We start from the raw sequence: 21,667 nt of genomic DNA on the forward strand, positions 1-21,667 counted from the left end.
TTTTTCCAAAAGTTAACATTTATTCATAAGTTCATACTATCAGCAATCCTTTGATAGGAATTATGCTCTTAAAAAACAAGCTTAAAACAATAAGATGTGAAGCTAATAATGGTCTTCAGTTTATGAACACCTTATCCAAAATCAGACGAGACACCTGTAACAAGAAAAAGTGTGGCAACCTCCTTTCAACAGTGAAATAGAGGCTCTATGAAAAGGCTATACGAAAAACAGCTACTAAAAATGTGACTTTTGCACATGATTTGCACATTTCTTTCTGTTGTTTACTCCTTTCTATGCTTGTTACAAGCAGAATGAGGACTGTTGCATCATACAGCTGTTTGTTTCCATCTTGTTGTAACCGGTGCTACTGTTAACATTCTCCACCACACCTTCTACGCAGAGAAACAGGAACATGCAATGCAGATTTACTCAAAGATCTCTTTTCCAGTTGATGGTGATTACACATAACAACGACTTTATCGCGACAGAGAATGCAGGAATGGTTAAGAGGATATGCTCAGTGGCTAACAGGATATGCTAACCATATTTTCCCTGTTGTGTCACGGATTCTAGGAGTCAGGAAAGAATACAGAACACTGGGATTCCTTAAGAAATCTTGTACTAGTCTACTTCTGGAACGATTAAACATCTGTGACAGATAGTCTATCCACTCCATATAGGGAAACATTTATGTAGTACCATCAGTTAAAGCTTGAAGGAAAGTAACAACTGTTTAAACCAGTTTACCAAAACTAAGTGTACATTGAGAAGAAAAAAATTTAACTGGAGGCAAAAAGAGGGTATGTCTAGCTATAGCATAGACTCCTTCATAAATAAGTAAACAAATAATACTCTTAAGTTTGCTAGGGTGCCCGTTCAGCCACATGCTTAACCAGAGCTTGCTTTTGCTTTTAACACCATTTTAGTCTTTAAGGAGCGGGAATTCAAAGTCTGTGCCCAATTTGCACTTAAAGCCCCCAAGACCCCGTATCTTCTGCCCTCCATCTTATTTTTCTTTTGCACATCCTCCTCTTCTCAGGTAGCAGGCACAAAGAAAAGAAAGCAATAAAGCTCCATCTACCTGAGCTGAGTATTTTTTTTTTTTTTTGGATGGATAATTCTGCCAGATAAATAAACTTCCAAATATTAGAGAACAAGAGAAGGGACACAGAATAGTCAAGACAGCACACTTTTGTTTTTGTCAATATTTCTTTAAATCCCAATCCAGCTCCTAGTAAGACTGGACACTACTTACAACACTCCTAGAACTGCAGAAGAATGGAAACACAATAGGGAGCGAGTGGAGGGGGGAGACAGCTCAGTGGCTGACTTCAGACATTCACATACACAAAGCCAGCATCCACTGGACTCAAGGCCCAGATGCCCCACTAATAGGAACAAACCCAAAACACAAAGGTAGCACATGAAATGTATTTACCTATTTAAACACAGGCAGCTGGTCAAGCTAGAATGGGGAAGGTAACTGCTAATTCCTTGTACTACAAGGAAGGAATGGAGTAAAAAAACCCAAGCCCACGGGCAGGTTTTTGCTTTGTGAACCTCTGTCTGTGCTGCTGGTTAACAGTGGTAAGTATAAAAAAATCAAAGAAAAATAATCTATTTATAGAACAAGTCAGTAGTCTGAGACATTTAGAAAAAAGTAAAAACAAGTCCTTCTTTAAAAATGGATTTACTAAAACAACTGTCACCCAGGATGACCCCAAGCCCCTCTGGTCCTCTGGCAAAGCCAGGGGCGACTTCAAACAAGAACTGTTGCTGATTGTACACTGGTGCACATCCAGCAAAGCCAGCAGGGAGGGGGATTTGCACTGTGAACAGTATCTGCAGACTGCTTGTGGTATCACAGGAGGCCATGCCCGTAGCCTGGTGATACTGGAAATAGTTGTGAGTGAAACTTTTCACAGAAGCACATGTGCTCAAGCCCTCTGAGGTAAGTGGGCTGTCTTCTTTCCTTCCCATCCCTGGGTACAGATCTCAGAAGCTGGTGCCCTGGGTGCTGTACCTCCTCGCCAGCTCCATCCTGCGCGAGACAACTTTAACGTGCAGGAGTGCAGAACTCTAAGCAAAGCCTAGAAAAGGAGAGGGCATCCCCACGGAAAGGGAAGCACTCTGCTCTTCCCAAGTTCTGGCCTAGCTAGACGTTATCAATGTTTTCTGGCCCTCCTCAGGACAGGAAGATCGGCTGTTTCCCACCGAGGAAAAAGTTTTGCCTAGTGGAGTAGAGTTGGGTTTCTTTTTTGGTAAACACAACCTTTGCTGATTTCTGAGATTATGAGCTCCTCTGCCCTTTAGCTACAAAAGAGAAATGAAAAGAAATTCATCCACTTGCTCCCATCCTTATAGTGTAGTGTTAGCTGCCTGGATATGGAGGCAATTTAACTCTCCCAATACATTACTCAATGCTCTGGGCTGGCATGGAGAGGCAAAAGATAACTTCTGAAGTCACCTCCTTAGGATAACCTGATAGGCCCAAAAGCTCCAGCCTGTGCCCACCAATTCCAGGCCAGCTCCACTGCCAACATGTACTTCTAACACCCTGAAGTGTCTAATCTAACAGCCTCGAGTTTGCTCAGTCTCTAAGAGCAACAGCCACACTCAAAGATGGAAACACTCAAGTCAGAAAACACTGGCTGGAGCTCCTAATTCAGGCGGTGTCTGCATAGATGAGTCGGTACCACTGTGCCTTGACATTCCCAATGTATGAAGGAAGCCAGCTGTAAGGAACGGACCAACTCCGCTGCAGGTCTGTACATCCTTGGAAGTGAAGCTCAGTGGCTACATTAGCTTCAAACCCTCTCTTCCTGTAGGGTTTCAGTGGTCCATTTCCCAACAAGTTCCGGGCATCGAGTAGTTGCTAACTTGTCTCCTTAAGATCTTCCATTGGTAGTTTGTAGCTCAACAAGAAGGGAGGAGGTGGTGCGTGAGCAGGGCTGCTGGGTCCCTGCAGGGGTTTCTTTGCACAGTTTATACAGATGTAATCCTCATTCTCAGCCATTTCGGGAGAGACACCGACACAGACCTGATGGAACCACTCATCGCAGCCACCGTCACACTGCACCCAGTCCACCTGCAAGAGAGCACAGCAGCAACACGTGGCACGTTACAAGGAAGGACAGACAGGCACAGTTTACATGAAGAAAACACCTTCCATTAAACCCAACTGAGGTGCCTGGCACAAAACAGCTTTTGGGTACAAATTAATGCCCTACAGAGCTTGTTTTAATAACTGCTTCAGTTTAATAAAAAATAACTCTCTTCCAACAAACCTCTTGCATCCTTAGACCACAACAATACAAATACACACTACTACTATTGAGGAAGATGACTCAGCTCTCCTCAAAAGAAAGCAGGTGTGCTAGAACACATTTAAAACAAGAGGACAATCAGAGACATTACTTCAGCATAGATGAAAGTCTACAAATACACATTCTAAATTATATACATCCCCTTAGATGCAATATCAAATGGCAGTTTTTGAAGCCTAAAAATTACAGAAAACAAAAGGACTTGATGGTTTCTGGGGGGGGGAAATAGCCACATGACATCAATAGCTTTAATACTTTTCTACCAGCTAGATATTGGGTGTACAGCTGGCCACCAAATGCCAAAAAATGCACACACAACTCTAAGTCCTAAACATCATAACATCTAACCTAGAATATTTCAGACTTTGAGTTGAACTTCCTATAGAATAATTGGGAAAAACGTAAAAAAGTCAATTAAAACTTAGGAAGGAAAAAAGATTCATTATTTGATTTCTGCAATTCCCTGAATAAAAGTCCATGTTAATTTGAGCCAGTGGGTGGAAACTGTGATCTGCAGGATAAGAAACACAGGTTCTCCATTCTAATGGCATGCATTGGTACAGCTATAAAAACTGCTACTGCTGTAGTTCTGCTTTCACCTCACAGAGGAACGTGACAACACATTAGGAAAATAGCACTAGTGCCAACCTATCAAAATGAAGGAACATTGTCATCTCAAGATTTTTACTTCAGTTTGTAGCAAACTACTCCTGAACATATTTTCAAAGTGACTAGTAATGGCCAACAACAGCTGCAGCTTCAGTCGTTACATTCCTGTACCTGCCATGTTTCACTTGTCACACAAGTACGTATGTGTGGCGTTCAACTGCCAAATGTCCTAAAGTACATCCAACCTTATGGCAAGGCAGTCATTCCATTAAAAACTTTGATTATACAATCAGGAATTTTACTCAGTTTCATTGATGGAAGTCTGACAAATTCAGTACAACCTTATTTATAATAGGAGCTTAAAGGCCCTCTCCTCCCGCTTACAATCTCAATTTCCATAAAAATGTACTAATATGAGGTAAATATCACCTGTGAAGTAAAGAGAATAAAAAGACTATCACATTTTGAGTGACTGAGTGTAATTTCTAACCCTGATCTAAGTTTAAGACTTCAAAACTGGTCTTTTAACTGGTCTTTTTGACTGTTCAAATGAAGACTTGAACTCAATGTTTCAATTCTGCACAAGAAATAAGTTCTTTCTATTTGCACTTACTCCTACTCTCTCTTGTGAAAGTCAGTGCAGTATAGTCTCAATTCCACAGTTATTTGGGGTGTGTTTTTTCTACTTTCTAGAAAGCAGAAAAAAACATTTTGAAAAAACTTTTTTTGATCATCGATTAGTCAGTGTTAAAAGCTGACAATTAGGATAGGCAGTAGCACAGAGACAAGCAGATCAAGTTTCTTTTGTAATAATCCAATCAGGTCTAAAAATCACTGATTATTCATCTCCAACAAGAAAAATGAAGCACTGAAGTTGGTAGATCACTCAGCCTGCAGCATCACTGTTCACAGACTGTATGCAAGAAATACAGAAAATTTACTTCATTTAGGAACATCGCACATCCCACTCCTGCTCAGAAACACAGGAACATTTCTATCTGAGTCAAAGAATTAATCCTTTGAATCAGCCAATGCATGTTGCACATAGTCAACAAAAAATGACCCAGCTTGAAGAAGTTAAACTTCCCAAGCGAGACCTTTACCCAGATTCTGATTTTCCATCTTTTCCTGTTTTAAAGTACCTAAGAGAGGAAGGAAGATCTACAGTTTAATCTGCTACATCTACACCTGTGTACCTACCCAAGTACTACTCCATCCTCTCTCATTTCCAATCACACCACTTCGGTTTCTCATGCTGTTCAATCTAAACATTAAATGGCACAGAGGGGGTTTGACTTTGCATGGAATTGCCTGTGACAGAACTAAGGGAAAACTCACTTTGTCCTTGCAGGGCCTTTGGCAGTTCTGTGCAGCACACACGGCATTCTCGTCATCCGACTCTTCTGCTCCTGACCAGTCGTACTTAGAAGGAATATCTAGAATCTTCTTCTCTCTTTTTTTCTCTGTGCTCTCCTTTACTAGTTCTACCTTGGCAACAACTGCCTTCTCTCGCTTCTTCTTCCGCTCCTCCTCCTTAGCCAGTTTCTTCGCCAGCTTGTTCAGCTCCTTTGTCTTATCCATAGTGAGTTTTAGCTTCTTCTTCTTAGGTTTTTCCAGTTTTTTCAGCTCTTTAGATTTTTGCTTCATATCTCCAAAGAATTGCTCTGCTCTCTCCAGTTTTCGTTTCCGCTTCCTCTCAGAAGAGTCTCTCCCTCTCATTTTCAGCGGTTTTTCATCCATGCTGTCATCCTTCACGGAAAGAGTGAAGAGAGATTTTCATTCAAATGCAAATTTCCTGCAAACCTGATGTCTCAGAGATGTAGTTACCTCTACCATTACGCTGACATGGAATGAAGAAAGCTACTCAACAACATAGTTACAAATTCTAAGCAAAAGGCACTTAACTTTATTTTCACCATATTTGAAAAAATTCAGTGTTATCAACTGTGTCAAAGTACAATCAATCAAAAATACCCAGGGGAAAAAGTAAATCATCAGCAAGGGTAAGGAGGCAAAATAAGCAATAATTACAACTCCCCTCTCACATTGTTTTTTAATAGAAGTTGAGAAGATTAATAATTTGTTAGATGCTCTTGCTTATTTTTCATCCAAGGTCAGTCTTGCCTGTAATTACTTTTGAGAGAAACCAACTGCTATTTTGGAGATTAACATAGAGTAATTGGTGAATTCTTAAAATGGATCATCAACTCAAGCAAGAGAAAAAAGTAACATCAGTTATTTGAAAAGCTTCCAAACTGGCAGACATTGTAAATATCCTGGCGTCATCGACAGCTCTTAAATAACAGATTCAGATCAGAAGTGAGGCTTAAAACTGGCAAACTGTCCCTGCAGGTAGCATTCACAGTGACAAGTCCTATTTATATCTGAAACATTCACATGTATAGCTCCTCTGTACAGGATTGACTCAATTTCAGTTAATCCAGCTATACACTTAAATAATTATTAATAGATTAAGAACATACTACAGGTGAGTAAAGACACTCTGTTTACTGTACATTACTTAATATAGCTACTCCACCCAAAACCAAATCCTCTCAAGATTATTTTACAAAAGTCTACTTATTTTGTATGTAAACAGACATGGAAAACATTCAATTCAAAATGAGTAGTTCTGGTCAAACAAGTATTCATAAGGGTTAACCAGAAAATGTCATAAGACATACACATCCCACACACCTTACCCCACTCCCCTGAAAAAAAGCTTTGCTTAACTATTAATATAACAGTCTGGAATACTATTTATAAATTGTTATTTACTGGCATTCAAACTGTTCTTCAATCAACTCCATACCAAAACTATTATATTAAAAGAAAATTAAGCTTAGGAAGTACTCAGGTTGAAAAGTGGTAAAGCAGTACTTTGGAGGCAGGGTCAGTTTTATACTACTGCCCTAACTGATGGCAGTCTGGCAACACTTTTAACTCATCCATTGTATATGGAAGGCATTCAGAAAATGAGACACCAATTAACATGCTCATCTAACCTTCCATCTTGTATTACTGTACACCACCAAGAAATCAAGAAAGAGCCATCTTCTATGTGCTTCCTGTGCATAACCCAAAAAGCTATCACATACTCCATAGCCACACATGGTCAAACTAACCCCTAACTGCAGCTGACAGATGATAAAGAATGGGTTCCAGTCGAGTTCTTCAACACAAGAGTTGACCTCTTCCAGCATACACCCCTTGCCCAGTGCACACACATGGCCAAGTGATTTTGACTCGACCTCAGAATCAGCAGATAAACCCATCTGATTCACTGTCAGCTGAGCAAAGCAATCAGGACATCTTCAAAGTATATTAATAAAAAAATTTCTATGTCTATGTTATTCTGAGGAAGAACAGGAATCTTATTACCTGCACGACCAAACCACACTTTACTAAAAAATAAATGTTCTTTCCCCAGTAACAAAGTTCAGTAACATTTAAGTATCAAGTTATATAAGCTACGTGTAGACTTTCTATCTTCCTAAATGGTTTTTTGTAACTCTTTTGCAGATTAGTTCTGTTTCCAAGCATAATCAAGAACAGTGTTTCCTTTCCTAACCCCATATTTTCTAAAATAAGGTTTGCATATGGAACTGCTTGAGAAAACTGTTCTAAATATGGTTAATTGTGGAGGACAGTGGTACGGCATGAGTGAACAAGAACTGAAATTCTGGGTCTCTTATTCTGTTATTTTCTGGAATCTACTACTCCCCCCAGTTGAAATCCAAACATGTCAAGCAACTAAGCACTCAACTACTCAAGACTATATAAAAAAAACCCCTCCAACGTAATGTGGTGAGATTTTTGTTCCACATCAGAGTATTTCAAGTTCCATACCTCCATGACGTGAAGAAACCTCTCCTCAGAGGGTGGGTGAGTCGCCTGTAAAATCCGCCAGATGTGCTGCGTTTCATCCAGCGATACCTCCAGTAGATCTCCCACCATCATTAGATCTTCCAGCTGAGCTTTTGCTCCGGGTGACAGCTCCAATACAGGGGGCTCCAAACTGCGAGGTACCAGTGGACTCTTCCGAGGCTGCTTCCTTGGAGTGCTAGAACCTTTCAGACAGGAGGCAGGTCATAGAATCATTAAGGCTGGAAAAGACCTCTAAGACCATTGAGTCCAAGTGTTAACCTGGCACTGCCAAGCCCAGCACTAAACCATGTCCCCAAGTGCCACATCCACGTTTTTCAAACGCTTCCAGGGATAGTGATCGCACCATTTCCCTGGGCAGCCTGTTCCAATGTCTGACCACTCTTCCAGCGAAGAAATTTTTCCTAAAAGCCAATCTAAACCTCCCCTTGGTAAAGTCATATAAAGATAAAAGGAAGAGATGAAAACCAAAAGCAATTACATACTTTTTACAACACTGTAAAGAGGGAGACAATCCCAAGCAAAATGCATTGACACTCTACTGTACCTTCTTACAGACATATTCTGTACAACTAGCAGGGGTAACAGAGCAGTTCCCCTCCTTACTGACTGCTCATCCCAGTTATCTATTTAATTTTATCTCAACGTGCACAAAAGGGAATACCTTGAGAGCAGCTTTTAGAAGCAGACGAATACGCGTGTTCGGCACAGAAGGAGGGAGCAGTCCACATGTGTGTCACCACTTCCTCTGATTTAATAGGGATTTCCTCATCACAAAACAAATTAGGCTCCAAGCTGCTAGAAGATTTTACGCTGGCATTGTCCTGAAAGAGACCCACAGAAAACATGCAACATCCGGATCCAGAAAATACCCACTTCAAAGGAAATTCTACTAAGACTGAGCTGTTCCTAAAATCCGACTCTGAAACGCTCCACCAGAGACATCAAGGCCATGTGCAAAAGCTACAAATTATATCCCTACTTAAATAATGGAGGAACACAGAAACTATGGAGATAGGTCAGTAGATTTACAGTTACTGCAAGAGAAACACTTGACAAGTTTCCTCACTCAGCATTCCCTCAAGTATGGTCTTCAGAAGTCAACATAACCAAAGGATGCTTACTCTTAGCCTACATAATTTATTATTTTGCTTGAAAAAATTGACTGCAAAACCACAAAGGCAGGCATCTGTAGTAAAGCAGGGGTGTGCTGAGTGACTGTAGAAAGATCTTACAGGTGAGGTCCAGCACAGCCACAAATATCAAAATCCAGTGTTGTCCTAGGACTGGGACTTCTATGTCAGTCTCGAATCATTTTAAGACAGGACCAAACACTGAAAGAAGAGGGCTGTAATAGCTAAGACTGTTGTGAATATTTCCATGAACATTTGCTGGCTTGTGCTCAGCAAAATGAGTTGTGTAAGACGCTGAACACATTCAAGGTATTGGGCAAGATGGATGTTTGACTGTTTAGATACATCACACTGAAGTGGGACATACGCCTTGAGGTGCAGCTGGACCCATTAGGACAAGAGACAATAGGAATCTCTTGGCAGTGGGAGCAGCTTTGTTTGACTCTGCATTACATTAGGCAGAGAAACCAGAGAAGCACAAGCTCACCTGAGCAGATTCCCTGATGCGCCCTAGTACTAATTTATCCCTCTTCTTACTCGCCCCTGGAGGTGAAATCAGCTAGGACAATCTCCTCAACCAACCATTTATTCTCACAGCACTTTCCAGAATTCAGCTGTTTCATCACGTGTGTGATGAAACTGGGCAACAGGTTTAACATACTTAGCACGCTGTGTACGAATGAAATCTTTCGGAAAACATTAAAAACAAGAAGCTGGCTTAAAAAAAAGAGAAAGGCTACAGAGCAGTTACTGACAATATTTACCTGAAGATTAGTTGTGTGGGTCCCAAAATGGCCAACTCAGGAAATTGTACCACCCAGACACTGTCATTTCATGACATAAAAAGGGAGTTTAAGAATGGTAATCTCTCTCTCTGGCTTTCAGTTACACGTTTAAAAGGAAGTGAAGTGCACACTAATGATTTCTGTACAGAACTATAAGTGGGAAATTCAAATTTAAATCGCCCAGATGAAAAGGTAGAATATACTCAGAAAGAAGCTATTTCTCCTACACCATAAAGTTTATATCTTGTACGGTATCTTGTTATGGGTATCTCATTATACTACATTAAAGAAAGTTCAGGACTAATATGTAAATTGATTTTTTACAAAAATCACCATTTAGTGGCCATAGGCAACAAAGGTGCAAAGAAATGAGAAAAATACGAGACAAAAAAAATGAAAATAACAGGCGAAGAAAATTCACAGTGAATTATCCTGATTGAAACAAATCTTAAAACAAATCTAGCTATCGCACTCATAATGAAGTATTTATTGGCAAGAACAATGATTTAATTAGAAGACACAGTTTTTCACAGGCCTTTTTCACATGTATTTCCATAACAACTGTGCACTTGAGAAGCCAGAGAATGTGGGTTTCGAAATACAGTCTGTGGACCCTTGGGGATACAGGGATTACTTCCACAAGAAGTTAAGAGCAAATTCATACACAACGTATCACGATCTGCATTTTTCTTAAACACACTGGAAAATGTTTATGCATCATGATCTGAAAAAAACTCAACCCTTAAAAGCCAAAAGTCTAAAAGTAATTAATTTCTGAACAACTTTGCTATTTCTTTTGAACTTCGCTTCTCCTAGTTTAAACCTAAAGAATTTGGTTGCCTGAAAATTTGTTTTATATTCCCAACATGTTAGTTGACCTAACAAAAGACATTTCTGGTCCCTAGCAGCTTTGCTTCAACGTTTTTTTACTTTTAGGTTTCTATGATTATATATAGTGATGGACATCCAAATCAAAAGGGTTAAGTAACAGATTTTTAAATGATGACAACAGAATCATTAAACAAATGAAATGATGCTCCTGCAAACCCCTCAGATCCTGACAAGCATATGCCATCTTTCTTGACATATGCTTTATCACAGCCTCAGAAAATACCACATCTTTCAGAAATGCCTTATGATGACTCCTGATGCAAAGAACATTTTGGAAATTATTTTTGTATATACAATGAATTTAATTAAAAGCTGTAGCACCAACTGCAATGTACTCTTGTTGGCATTTCACATGGGACTATAAGAAAAATCTGAGTATATGCACAAAGCTGCAGAGAAATAAAACACTAAAAATAGGAGACTGCAGCAAATCATACCTGGAGAATGTGCTGTCCAGGTCTTTATAAACCAGAATATCTGCCTTAGAAGAATTTACATGACCACGCTGTCTCTTAAGACAGCATCTTTTAAGGTAGAAATGACACTATTGCTAAAGAGAAAACACTGCTCAGGAAGAACCAGTGGCATTGCTTTTGTCTCTACATTTATCAAAAGGACATTTCAACACATGGAAAACACTTGGTTATCGCCACAATTGCCTTTTCTCATGGAAGTTCTCCTCTAGTTAAAATGCTTGAAAAATTTGACTGCAGGTACAGTTTCTGAACTGAATCCAGACGCTAATTTTACAACACGATCCAGACATCCAGTATCGAATATTTCCACACATCCAAAATGGAACACATGTACCTCCTTTATATGAGGGTTGAATGAAGAGAAAGCTATGAAAACATGAAAGAAGCTCTGACATCAGGAAACTTCTTACATAGCATGCAGGTTTCAAAGACTAATTTTTTTGCTGTAGCAAAAAACTTTGAAGAGCTCTCCATACAGACACTTTTATGACTCATGATATCTTTGAATGGGGCATAAAGATAATGTTCATCCTCCACGGTATTATAAATACAAATATCTTTGTAAGTTTATCTTTTTCCTTAGCACTAAAAAGCACCTTTTGAAATTCACACAGGTCTGGAAATCTTGAATAAAAACATTAAAAACTTCCCTCAGAACTGAAAAATTTGGATAAAAATCAAGAAGTACTTCTTCTGCAACAAGAGCCAGAGTAGAATATACATAAATAGCTTAAGATACAAAATATACTCTGAAATAAATGAATTCATAGAAGACAGGTGTTCTGGATTAATTCCACGCAGATAAACCACACTTACCTTTATGTCATAGCCATACGTCTCCCTGATGTCTTCGTCAGAGTCTGTCTCTTCATCATCATAATCCAAAGTCTGCCGTGGGGATGAGGACACACTCCCTATCACTCTGTTAAAGGCTGACTGCTGAAAACTAGTCAGGTGTCCCTAAAAGAAAAATGAAATATGGGAATGAAACAATAAAATTTCCAGAAAAATCTGCAGAAAAGCTACAGAGTTACTGACAAAGAATTGCTTCTCTTGGCCTGAGGGCAACTACCTGGACAGTCACAGAAAAGACTAGTTCTTCTAGTCATCTAGACATCTTCTTCACAAGATGTGAAGAAAAACAGGGAGATACCCAAGCTTCCATTAGATTTTGATTCCATGTTTTTGAACAGTAGGAACTAGAAAGATCTAGATACTGCTGTTCCGTGCTACCAAATTACAGCTTGTGGTTGTACAAACTTCTTCACCATAGCATCACGTGACCCCAATCTCAAGGTGAAGAGGTCAGCTGTGAAAGCACCATTGCCTTCCTACAGGCCTCGCTGAAACTTACTAACAGGACACTAAATGCCTAGGAATGACAATCCATCAGAAATTATAAATACTGAGACCTTGGATTCTGTCAAGAGGGAAATGGAATTCGGACACCAAAGTAGCAACTGCTTTACGCAGCTTCATGCCCATACCCAGCTGTTATGACTGATGTGATGTTTCTTACAGGCACCTTCAGCAGTTGCTACTGACTGAGCACAAACCCACAGAGCTGTTCCTGTTCCTGCAGCAGCATGTAGCTGACAGAAGCAGCCAGAGCCTGAGGAGCTCCAAACTAAGTAGTTTCAACACATCTAATCCCCAGCTTTTAACTCTCCTCCTCTCTCCCCAAGCTTCTCCAAGACAGACAAGGCATTTTGACACAATGAGTTAGGATAGGTACAGTAAAGAGCAAGATACCCCCATCCCTACCTGCAGGTCGGGGTTAGCTGCTGCTTTCTGTAGCTCTGCACTGATGATTTTCTCTGTTTTCTCCCGTGCTGCCTGCTCCACCATTCTCTGGCTGAGCACAGAAAGCTTGGCCAGAGCAGAGGACAACTCGTCAGTGGCCAGCGCCTGCCGCGCTCGGTCCTGCCAGCTCATGGCCCGTTCCGTCAGGCACTGCAGGGCCTCCCCCTCCGGCAGCCGCACCGGCAGCTTCTGCAGGGACACCAGCAGGGACAGGATCGTCTCCAGCCGCGGCCTTCGGGAACGCATGCAGAGGGGACACAGGAACTTCACTTCTTTGGCCTGCCAGCTAGAGCCCTTCTTCTGAGAACTTGTTTTGGGAAGGGGCACGCAGCCGCTATGGAACCAGTCTTTGCACAGCTCGCACTGCAGCATGAATCCACTCGCTGTTTTGCGGCAGATACAGAACTTGACTTCTTCGATTCGGTCCACCATAGTCATCTTGGCCAGGTTAGCTGCCCTGAGAGCATGCATGGCTTCAATCTCCTTCTGTTCCCGATCCTTGAATACAGCCACCTACACAAAAAGGACAAAAAGCAGGTCGTGACATTCACAGCTAAGAGCGATTTCATTTTATTAGCAACACAGGAAAAGAAAAAAAAAAAAACAAACCCAAACATACCAAGATATCTTCCTATTTAAACTAGCCCAAAACTTAGGAGTTGTGTGACCTAATTAAAACTTTAGCTAAGATACCGCCTCCTAAATTATTCATTACTCCCTGAGTCCTTCTGACAGAGATACTATGTAAACTTAAGATAACCTTCTCGATATGTACAAAGTTTCTGAAGTTTATAATTATATCTGTCAAAAGACCACCAGAAGAACAGGTTTTGACTCCAGGGAAGAAGTCAGAATCTGTTCCATCTATTTGCCTACTGAGACAATGCAGCTGAGCTTTGTTTCAATGTTGACTCAGCACCAGAAGCATCCGAGTGACCATATATCTTCTGAAGCAACTTGCATTTGCTCAATGTTTCCATTCAAGTAACTATAACAAAGCATACTACAGTAAAACAGACTATGTATAAGCCATATTAATGAGCCTGCATATATTTTCTTTGTTCCCAGAGAAAGGGCAGCCAGATGACAGCAAATTCATCTGATAAGCTGCATGAATATCCTCCTAAAAAGGAGGAATCAAACAAAACACTCCCTCCGGCCCAGTGTCCACGACCAAGCGTTTACAGGCTGCCCTCAAAGTTGACCTAACCAAATACGTCTTGGTACTGGTTAAGGCAGAGCTGCACCTCACTGCACATTACTGCAACGTGATTTCAGTAAATGTTAATATTAGATGAGCAGCCACAGATATCAAGCCAAGAGCATTTAAGAGTTACACACAGCCCAACTCATACTAAATACCAGCACTTACACTCTGAACTGTGCTTCCCCCCTACTTTCACTGCAACTAAAGCTGAACCATATTCTTGTGTCAAACATCATATTATAAGAGACCTATTTCACTGAGATTCATTTATCAGTTCTTCCATAAGATTTCAACACAGATTAGAGATAATGTATCAGGAGATATCACCTTTCATTGCTCCTTACCACAGCTGCAGTGTCCCTGGCCTCCTCCAGCCCATCCTCCAGTTCACTTAGGGATTCCAAGTCAAGATCTTTTTCCTTTTCCTTCTCCATCAACTCCTTTGCCCTCTTCCGCCTATTCTTACTGCTCCCATAAACACCAATATCAGTCCGAGGGCTCAGAACCTGTAACACCAAAAAACTGTCAGAGCCAAGGATGCCAAGAACAGAAAAAAGTTCTAATCTATAACCTTGTGATATCAGGGACACCATATGAAAACATCTAATAGAGGAATTACAACGGTGTCACCAGAGAGCAGGAAGTACTCAGCAATCTAACACCTTTGATATCTGTCAACTAATGCTACAAGAAAATAAACAGAAAAGGATAAAAGTATTTCATACTTATGAAATTTGAATGTAATCAGTACCACCATAAAGTGGCAGGTCAAATTGAAAGCCACTATGTTTTCATGATTAAGCTACCATAAAAATAGCTAACCAAAATACTGTATGCAGTTAGATATTAGTAGTTTAACATTTGCTTCAAAGGCCTTTATTAATGACAAGTCTGAAAAATCTGTCATTATTTCATATTTACATCAGCAATTTGGTGGATGAAAGAAAACTAAAAATATGCTATAAGCCCTTTAATATCAGTATTACAAGAGGCTGCAAAGCACTTTTAAGGACAAGAATAAAATTTTAAGTTATCTTGACTAGTTGGAATGCATACCTAAATATGAAATCTAGCAATTAAATTCAACATAGGAAAGTTCAAATTGCTACATTTAGGAAAATGCAAAACCAGAACATATTAAATAACTAGTTAGGCAGAAGAATATAGAGAAAAAAATTGCATCTAGAGTGTACGACAAAGCAAACAGAAATCAGTGTGATGTTGTGGCAATGGGGGCAGATCCTACTGGGAACATTAAACATCAGTATCCCCTTTGAGACACAAGATGTAATTATTGTACTTCATGTGGCACTCAGGAAGTCAGAGAGAGAGGATGCTGTCTGGTTTTGGACATCTCACTAAAAGTGAAGACAAACTGCACAGAATTAACAACAATATAAGAGAATGAAAAATACAGCAATTGACCAAATTTGAATTATTTTCCCTAGAAAAGGGAAGCCTGTCAAGTAGATATGATAGATCTTCAAACACGATTGATTTTCATTAAAAGAAAGACAGTGACTAGATTCATTGAAGTGAAATAAACAGTAGCTGACTTAATTTTTCTTATAGTTAAACAGTTTATAAAATATGGAATCTATTTTCTTAGCATTTAAGCAGTAAGGCAAGTTAAAACATTCATCAATTCAAGACAGCATCTGTGTCTGTTTCAGGCCTACACTTCTACAATGACACAAAAAAATCCTTTGCTTTCCCTCTGTCTTCAAAAGTAACGGATGAGGTTGTCCATACATAAACCAAGACCAACCAAACAGAACGTTTTGCCTATTTCTTTCTCTTCACCCTTTTCATTCTTTTCACCTGAGAACAGCTGAAATTCTATTTTCTTCTGAAAAGGAGCAGTAATGCACTGTAGCTGAAGCAGCTGTTCGCTCTGGACCACTGGGGGCCATCAAGGTGAGTTTCTGAAGGCTGACAGAAGTGCTGCTCACCTGTAACAGACTGTAGCTCGAGTTCTTCTTCAGGAAGGTCCTTCCTGTGCGCTCCCTCCAGGCACGTGCTGCAGCTACCTGAGACTCCAGCTGTGGCAGGGCATCCAGACGCACCGGTATTGGGCGGCCTTTGGCAGACAAGCTCTCCAGTTGCTCCAGGTAGGCATAGTTGCTCCCATTCTGGGATGAAAGAAATTTTTCTAAGCCAACAGTTCCACCATAATACATATATCAGTTGCCAGCTTACTTTCAAGCCATACGCTATTTTGTCACTGACTAAAATAGAGTTCCATATTAAAGGAAAGGAGGGCAACATTTCAATCCTACTGTTATTTTACAAATCTATCTCATACAGCTTCTATTTCAACAGTCACGGCCAGCTGGCTTAGGGAATAAGACAACACTCCATTTCTATATCATTGTCTTAAATGCTGCCTGCTTAACAGTGAGCTATTACATGTGAGTTGTACATGGGCTGATGTGAAATCCATTGGGATTATCAGTTCAATTTCCAGCAAATACCCAATAGAAGACTAGCAGTTGTAGTCCAGAGATAAACTCCTAGAAATATCACAGATGTCTGGATCAAGTCCTGTGGGTAGACTAATAGAAGGAAAGGCTACTGAGCTAATTCATCTATTTCAGACAAAAAATTCTAGCCACCAGTGCCATTAAACCTTACACCATTTGGGGGAGAAAACACAAATAAAATGCATTTCCATAGCCAGATTCAAAACTGAAGACCTGTGAGCAGAGCATCTTCTGCTGCAGCTAAATATTTCCACCGACAGTATGCCAAACAGTTTCGATACCAAATACCACACCATAATGAATTTGCCAGCTTTTACATCCCCCTAAAATGCATAAAAGGAAGGGAAACAGAAATTGGGATAGCCAAGGGGGAAACAAGAGCACAAAAAGAAAATGAAATTCAAGTACACCAGCTATACATTTAACAGCTATAGCAAAGCTTTCCTTCAGGTCACCTTTGTGGGTAGAGGTGCTAGGAATAAAGGACATGTCTAAATATATGCAAGCAGAAGATTCCAGTCCCTGCTGAACCCCCTACCTGAATGGCCTCCACTTTGGCTGTCCAGTCTCTAGCCCGCTGCAGGGCTTCTTTCAGTGCCAGCACATTGGGCAGGTAAGCAGGGATGTTCTTTGCTTCATTCACGATGCCCTCCAGAGCCATCATACTTTGGCGTGGTCTAGAGTAAGAAAAACCCAGTTCCAGCCTTCTCTCAAAATGCCAGTTAACTACAGCCATAAATCTGACAGGCTGGTGATGCAACTTCATCACTACACTGCAGTGTAGGACACCATGGCTCTATGCTTGGAGGGTGCTACCACCTACCAAAGAACAGGAGGTGAGAAAGCTGATGGACTTTGCACAGTCAAGTTCAAAAGGGCACAGCATCACAGCTCCCTAACATCAAGAAAGCTGTCCTGGGTAGCATACTCAGGGTTCTTTGTTGAGGGGGATGAATAGCAAAAACAGCAGCAACACTCACAGCCTCTGGCCACTGTGCAACATCATAGGGAATCAACAATTCTGCAATTCATCAACAACCTCAAATCCCACTCTTGAGCAATCCAACTGCTGGGAGGTAAAAAAACACCCCAAAAGAACAAAGGCACTACAGCTGCAAAGACCTGACTCTTCACCACACTCCTCAAAAGAGGATGAGAAACACGAAGTGCGTGACCTGTAAGAACAGTTCGCAAAGGAACACTCACCTGGCCTGCAGGCAGACCTTGGCCTTCTCCTCCCACCTCTCTGAGACTGTGAGCAGCTCCTGCAGCTCAGCCATGGCTTTCTCTACAGCATGGTGTGGTGCCAAGCCCACACCCGAGTCAATCAGCTTCTTCATCACATCCAGGGTGACTCTCTGGGGATCCAAGAGGGTGGACCTCACCTCATCCAGCCACCGTGCCTGCTGCAGTTCTTGCTTCAGCCTTGGCAGCTCAGGAAGTTCTACATAAAGGCCAGAGCCCATGTCTATTAACTCCTGCAGCTTGGAAGAGTCTGGGATCTCATCCATCATAGCTTCTTGAGCACGCTCATGAAATTCTTCCACATCATCAAGCAGATTCTGAAGTAACATACAGTACAAATCAATTAGGGAAAAACGCCCACAGAATCAAAAGGGAAATCTGACTGAGGGATCAGTCAGCTGTGAATTTGTTTGTGATCATCACATCATCAGTCAGAGCTTCTACAGACCATGCCAGCTAGCTGTCACAAGCCATCAAGTCTCACACATATTAAGTAACAGACCATCTAACTTATTTGATGGCCTAATGTTTCATACCCGAGGCATATTAGCTGCATCGAACTCTACACCAAAAACAGTATGATTGCAAATGACTACAGATCCCAACAAAACAGAATATTTAGCACTGCCCAGTCAACATAATTTTAAAATAGTGGGAAGAAAGGGGACTTCTGCAAACAGATCATCATTTCAATACAGTGTTGGGCCATTACAGTAATGATGGCAATACATAGCAAAACAAGACATGCTGAGAAGAAACAACAAGCCAGAGATGTAAGAGAACATGAATTCCAAAAGATCACTAAAGTAACAATGACTATATTTTCACTATTTCCTAAAACAGGCCTACCACTTAAAAGCATCAGGGGTTTATTGCACAAAGGAAAGAAATGAAAACGCAAAGCCCTCTTATTAAAGGAGACAATTTCACACAAAGCCAACTGCACTGCTGCAGTTGTCCTCACCCTCATGTTTTGGCACTGCAATGAAAAAAAACCAAAGCCAGCAGACAGGAAAGAATCTCTGTAGGAGATTCATTCAAGGACATTCAACCAGTATACTCAATTGATTCACTCCCAAGTCTCTTAAAAAAAGACAGGTATTTCTGACAGCAAGTCGATGGCACTATGAGGAGCAAAACCTGCATTTCCTAACCCTTAGTTTCCTGCCCTTTCTGGCTGATGATTCTTCTCATGACTGCCTGGAAACCAGAAAGCATTTATAAGAAAGAACAAGACCCACATTATAAAGATTTTGATTTAGGGAACATAACACTGAATGCTTCATAGTGACAACAGTAAATTATTACAGTTTAATAATTACAATGCCTTTTGTGTTAGAAAATACTCATCATCCAACATGACAATTATTTTGCTATTCATTATGATGGATAATTGACTTCAAGTGCCATGCTGAAAGCTAGTGAGTGCTTAGGCATAAGTGATCATTATGTGACTTCATTCATAAACTAAGAGACTACAGTTTGTAACCAGTAAAATGATAATATTTATTTATTGGCTAGTGATGATGTTGAAGCTTCAAGAACATGCATGTGCAGAGGCAGAGTACTTGAACTAGAACTAGTTTCCTAATGCTGGGGTTTGGAGGAAGAAAGACTAGTTGGGAAAAAGCATTTAGACAAAAATACAAATTAAAACTGTTAAGAGTTTATTGTACGCCTGCAGCTCTGTCATCTATGAATTAAGTTTTAATTAGAAGCAGGTTTTAAACACATTACAAACAAAAAAGCCCTTTGAGAACAATTTTACAGGTCTATTAATACATGACAATAACATTTCACTAATAAATATTAGTATAAATAAATATTTCTGGGGTTTATGTGGAAAGAAGGGTAGTAAAACCATCCTATCCTATTAGGATGAGAATACACTCCACTCTCTACCAGCTGCTGGGAAACTCATTAAAGAACACCTCTGAATGATAAAGATGTTGATTAGCATCAACAGGCCTGGCTAAACTGCATCCTGGAACCCTACAGTTTTCTGAAGGAACCTGTTTTTATGATACTGGCATGTATTTGCTGAAAACAAGAAGGAAGTCCAATATGAAGTCTCCCTTATCAAACACTGAACTACCATGAAAAAGTTACTATGAAATGAATGAATGAAGGACATAAACATTAGCAAACACTTATGGAAAAAAGGTCATCTCAAACAAAACTAATTTATCTTTAAACTGTTTGGTTATGTAGTAGTAGCTGCACATATGGTCATGTTTAGAATTTTAGGTCCTCTTACTTAAAACAGTATCAACAGAACATGCAGGTTAATAAATGGTTAACATACATCTCAAGAAGCATTTCTCAAGGCGAAAAATCTTTATGAAGGCTGCTTTTTGAAGGAGTTTTCTAGAACTTGGTTAGTGGGTGAAACACTATTTAGCATTTCATCATCAGTGACAGAGAAACAAATTAAGATTGCTGCTGAAAACACTTGCTATGATGCAGACTGTCAGAATGATAAATGCCAGGGGGATCAGTATGATCTGGATTGCTTATTAGTCTAGATTCATTCACAGACAGGTGCAAAGATATATATGAAGGGTAAGAAATGCAGGCCATGCATACAGATTAAGAGGGCTGTAACCTGGAAAGCAAGGCTGAGAAGTATTTACAGAATAACTGACAGTGTGGCACTGCTTTCCCTCTCCCCTAAAAAAGCACACCAATGTAACCTTCATAGATTTCTACAAAAACAAACAAAAGGTAGGACTTAGCCAGAAATTTCACCTCTACAGACAGCATTAATGATGCTGGAATAAGAGTAACTGGTTCAGAGAGCTAAAACTGGGCCATCTGGACCAGTGACAGGTGAGAGGGGTCTTTTATCTGCAGCAGACCACCACATCTGGTAATGCCAACTGCAACAGGCACCCTAAAAAGTGCACACACAGTCATGTAAAGGGCTCTGTTCATTTGCCCAAATGCTGATCACCATGTGCAACACCCCACCCTGTGTCAGACTGCTGCACAAGAGCATGGGTATTCTTCCAGAACGCAGTGGAGGCCAGGTGGAATTAAGAGTATCTCACAAGGCATTACATATCCATGCTCAGGCTATCAATTTGAGAGTTGCTATGATTACAGTAGCATAAAAATACAAACACCGTCACATTGCCCACTTAGAGACATGCTTACAAATGAACAGGAAAGGTATGTTACATTCCATGCTGGAGAGACAGCAACATGTCATCAGCAAAACTTCAACAACAACAGCAACATTTCCCAGTCATGCAGGAAGACACTGTACTTCCTTTCTTGAGGCCACAGACATCACTGCAAAGCAGTCATATGCTTTACATCAAAAGCTAGAAATGAAACATCCCACTCAATCCACCTCTGACAGTACAGGACTAATTATCAAAAAAAAAAAAAGAAAAAAAAAAGAAAAAAGCTTTTCATCCTTTACACCAGGCAACCTTATCTGTTTAAAAAAAATACCACCACAAAACCAGAACAAAGTAAAAAGCACAACATTATCTAAGGAACAGATGCAAACTCACCTTTACTTGTCGGGCCTGGCTGATAACACATGGCAAGCTAAAAAGCTGCTGTACAAATGCTTTCAGCTCCTCCATAGTCAGCTTGGTCCGTGTCCTTCCACTGTCCTGGCTCACTCTGCTGCATGAACATATAGAATTAAACAATAGTGGGTGAGAGATAACAGTGATCCCTGGATTTACTCCCAGTGACAGAAAGCTAACATAATTACTGAGAAGTTACCAAAAACAGTTAATCAGCTGAGAACTCAAAATGAATTCCAAAATCTTGAAAGCAAAATTTAATGTAATTCCCCTTAAGTCTCT

General features: G+C 40.3%; 1 protein-coding gene across 1 annotated transcript in view; it reads right to left on the minus strand.

The window, feature by feature from the left end:
• KDM5A (lysine demethylase 5A) overlaps nt 1–21,667 on the minus strand; it is a 50,132-nt gene continuing 28,465 nt past the window's right edge. Inside the window, exons 18-28 of the mRNA XM_017804743.1 lie at nt 21,365–21,482; nt 17,805–18,160; nt 17,137–17,275; nt 16,068–16,247; nt 14,460–14,621; nt 12,870–13,421; nt 11,922–12,065; nt 8,485–8,644; nt 7,785–8,005; nt 5,274–5,684; nt 1–3,088 (exon numbers count right to left, since the gene is read on the minus strand). Coding sequence (XP_017660232.1) covers nt 2,876–3,088; nt 5,274–5,684; nt 7,785–8,005; nt 8,485–8,644; nt 11,922–12,065; nt 12,870–13,421; nt 14,460–14,621; nt 16,068–16,247; nt 17,137–17,275; nt 17,805–18,160; nt 21,365–21,482 — 2,656 coding nt within the window. The 3' untranslated portion in view covers nt 1–2,875. The remainder of the gene's footprint in view (nt 3,089–5,273; nt 5,685–7,784; nt 8,006–8,484; nt 8,645–11,921; nt 12,066–12,869; nt 13,422–14,459; nt 14,622–16,067; nt 16,248–17,136; nt 17,276–17,804; nt 18,161–21,364; nt 21,483–21,667) is intronic.

The sequence above is a fragment of the Lepidothrix coronata genome, unplaced genomic scaffold (assembly GCF_001604755.1).
Source record: "Lepidothrix coronata isolate B3197 unplaced genomic scaffold, Lepidothrix_coronata-1.0 Scaffold10, whole genome shotgun sequence".
Classification (NCBI taxonomy): domain Eukaryota; kingdom Metazoa; phylum Chordata; class Aves; order Passeriformes; family Pipridae; genus Lepidothrix; species Lepidothrix coronata.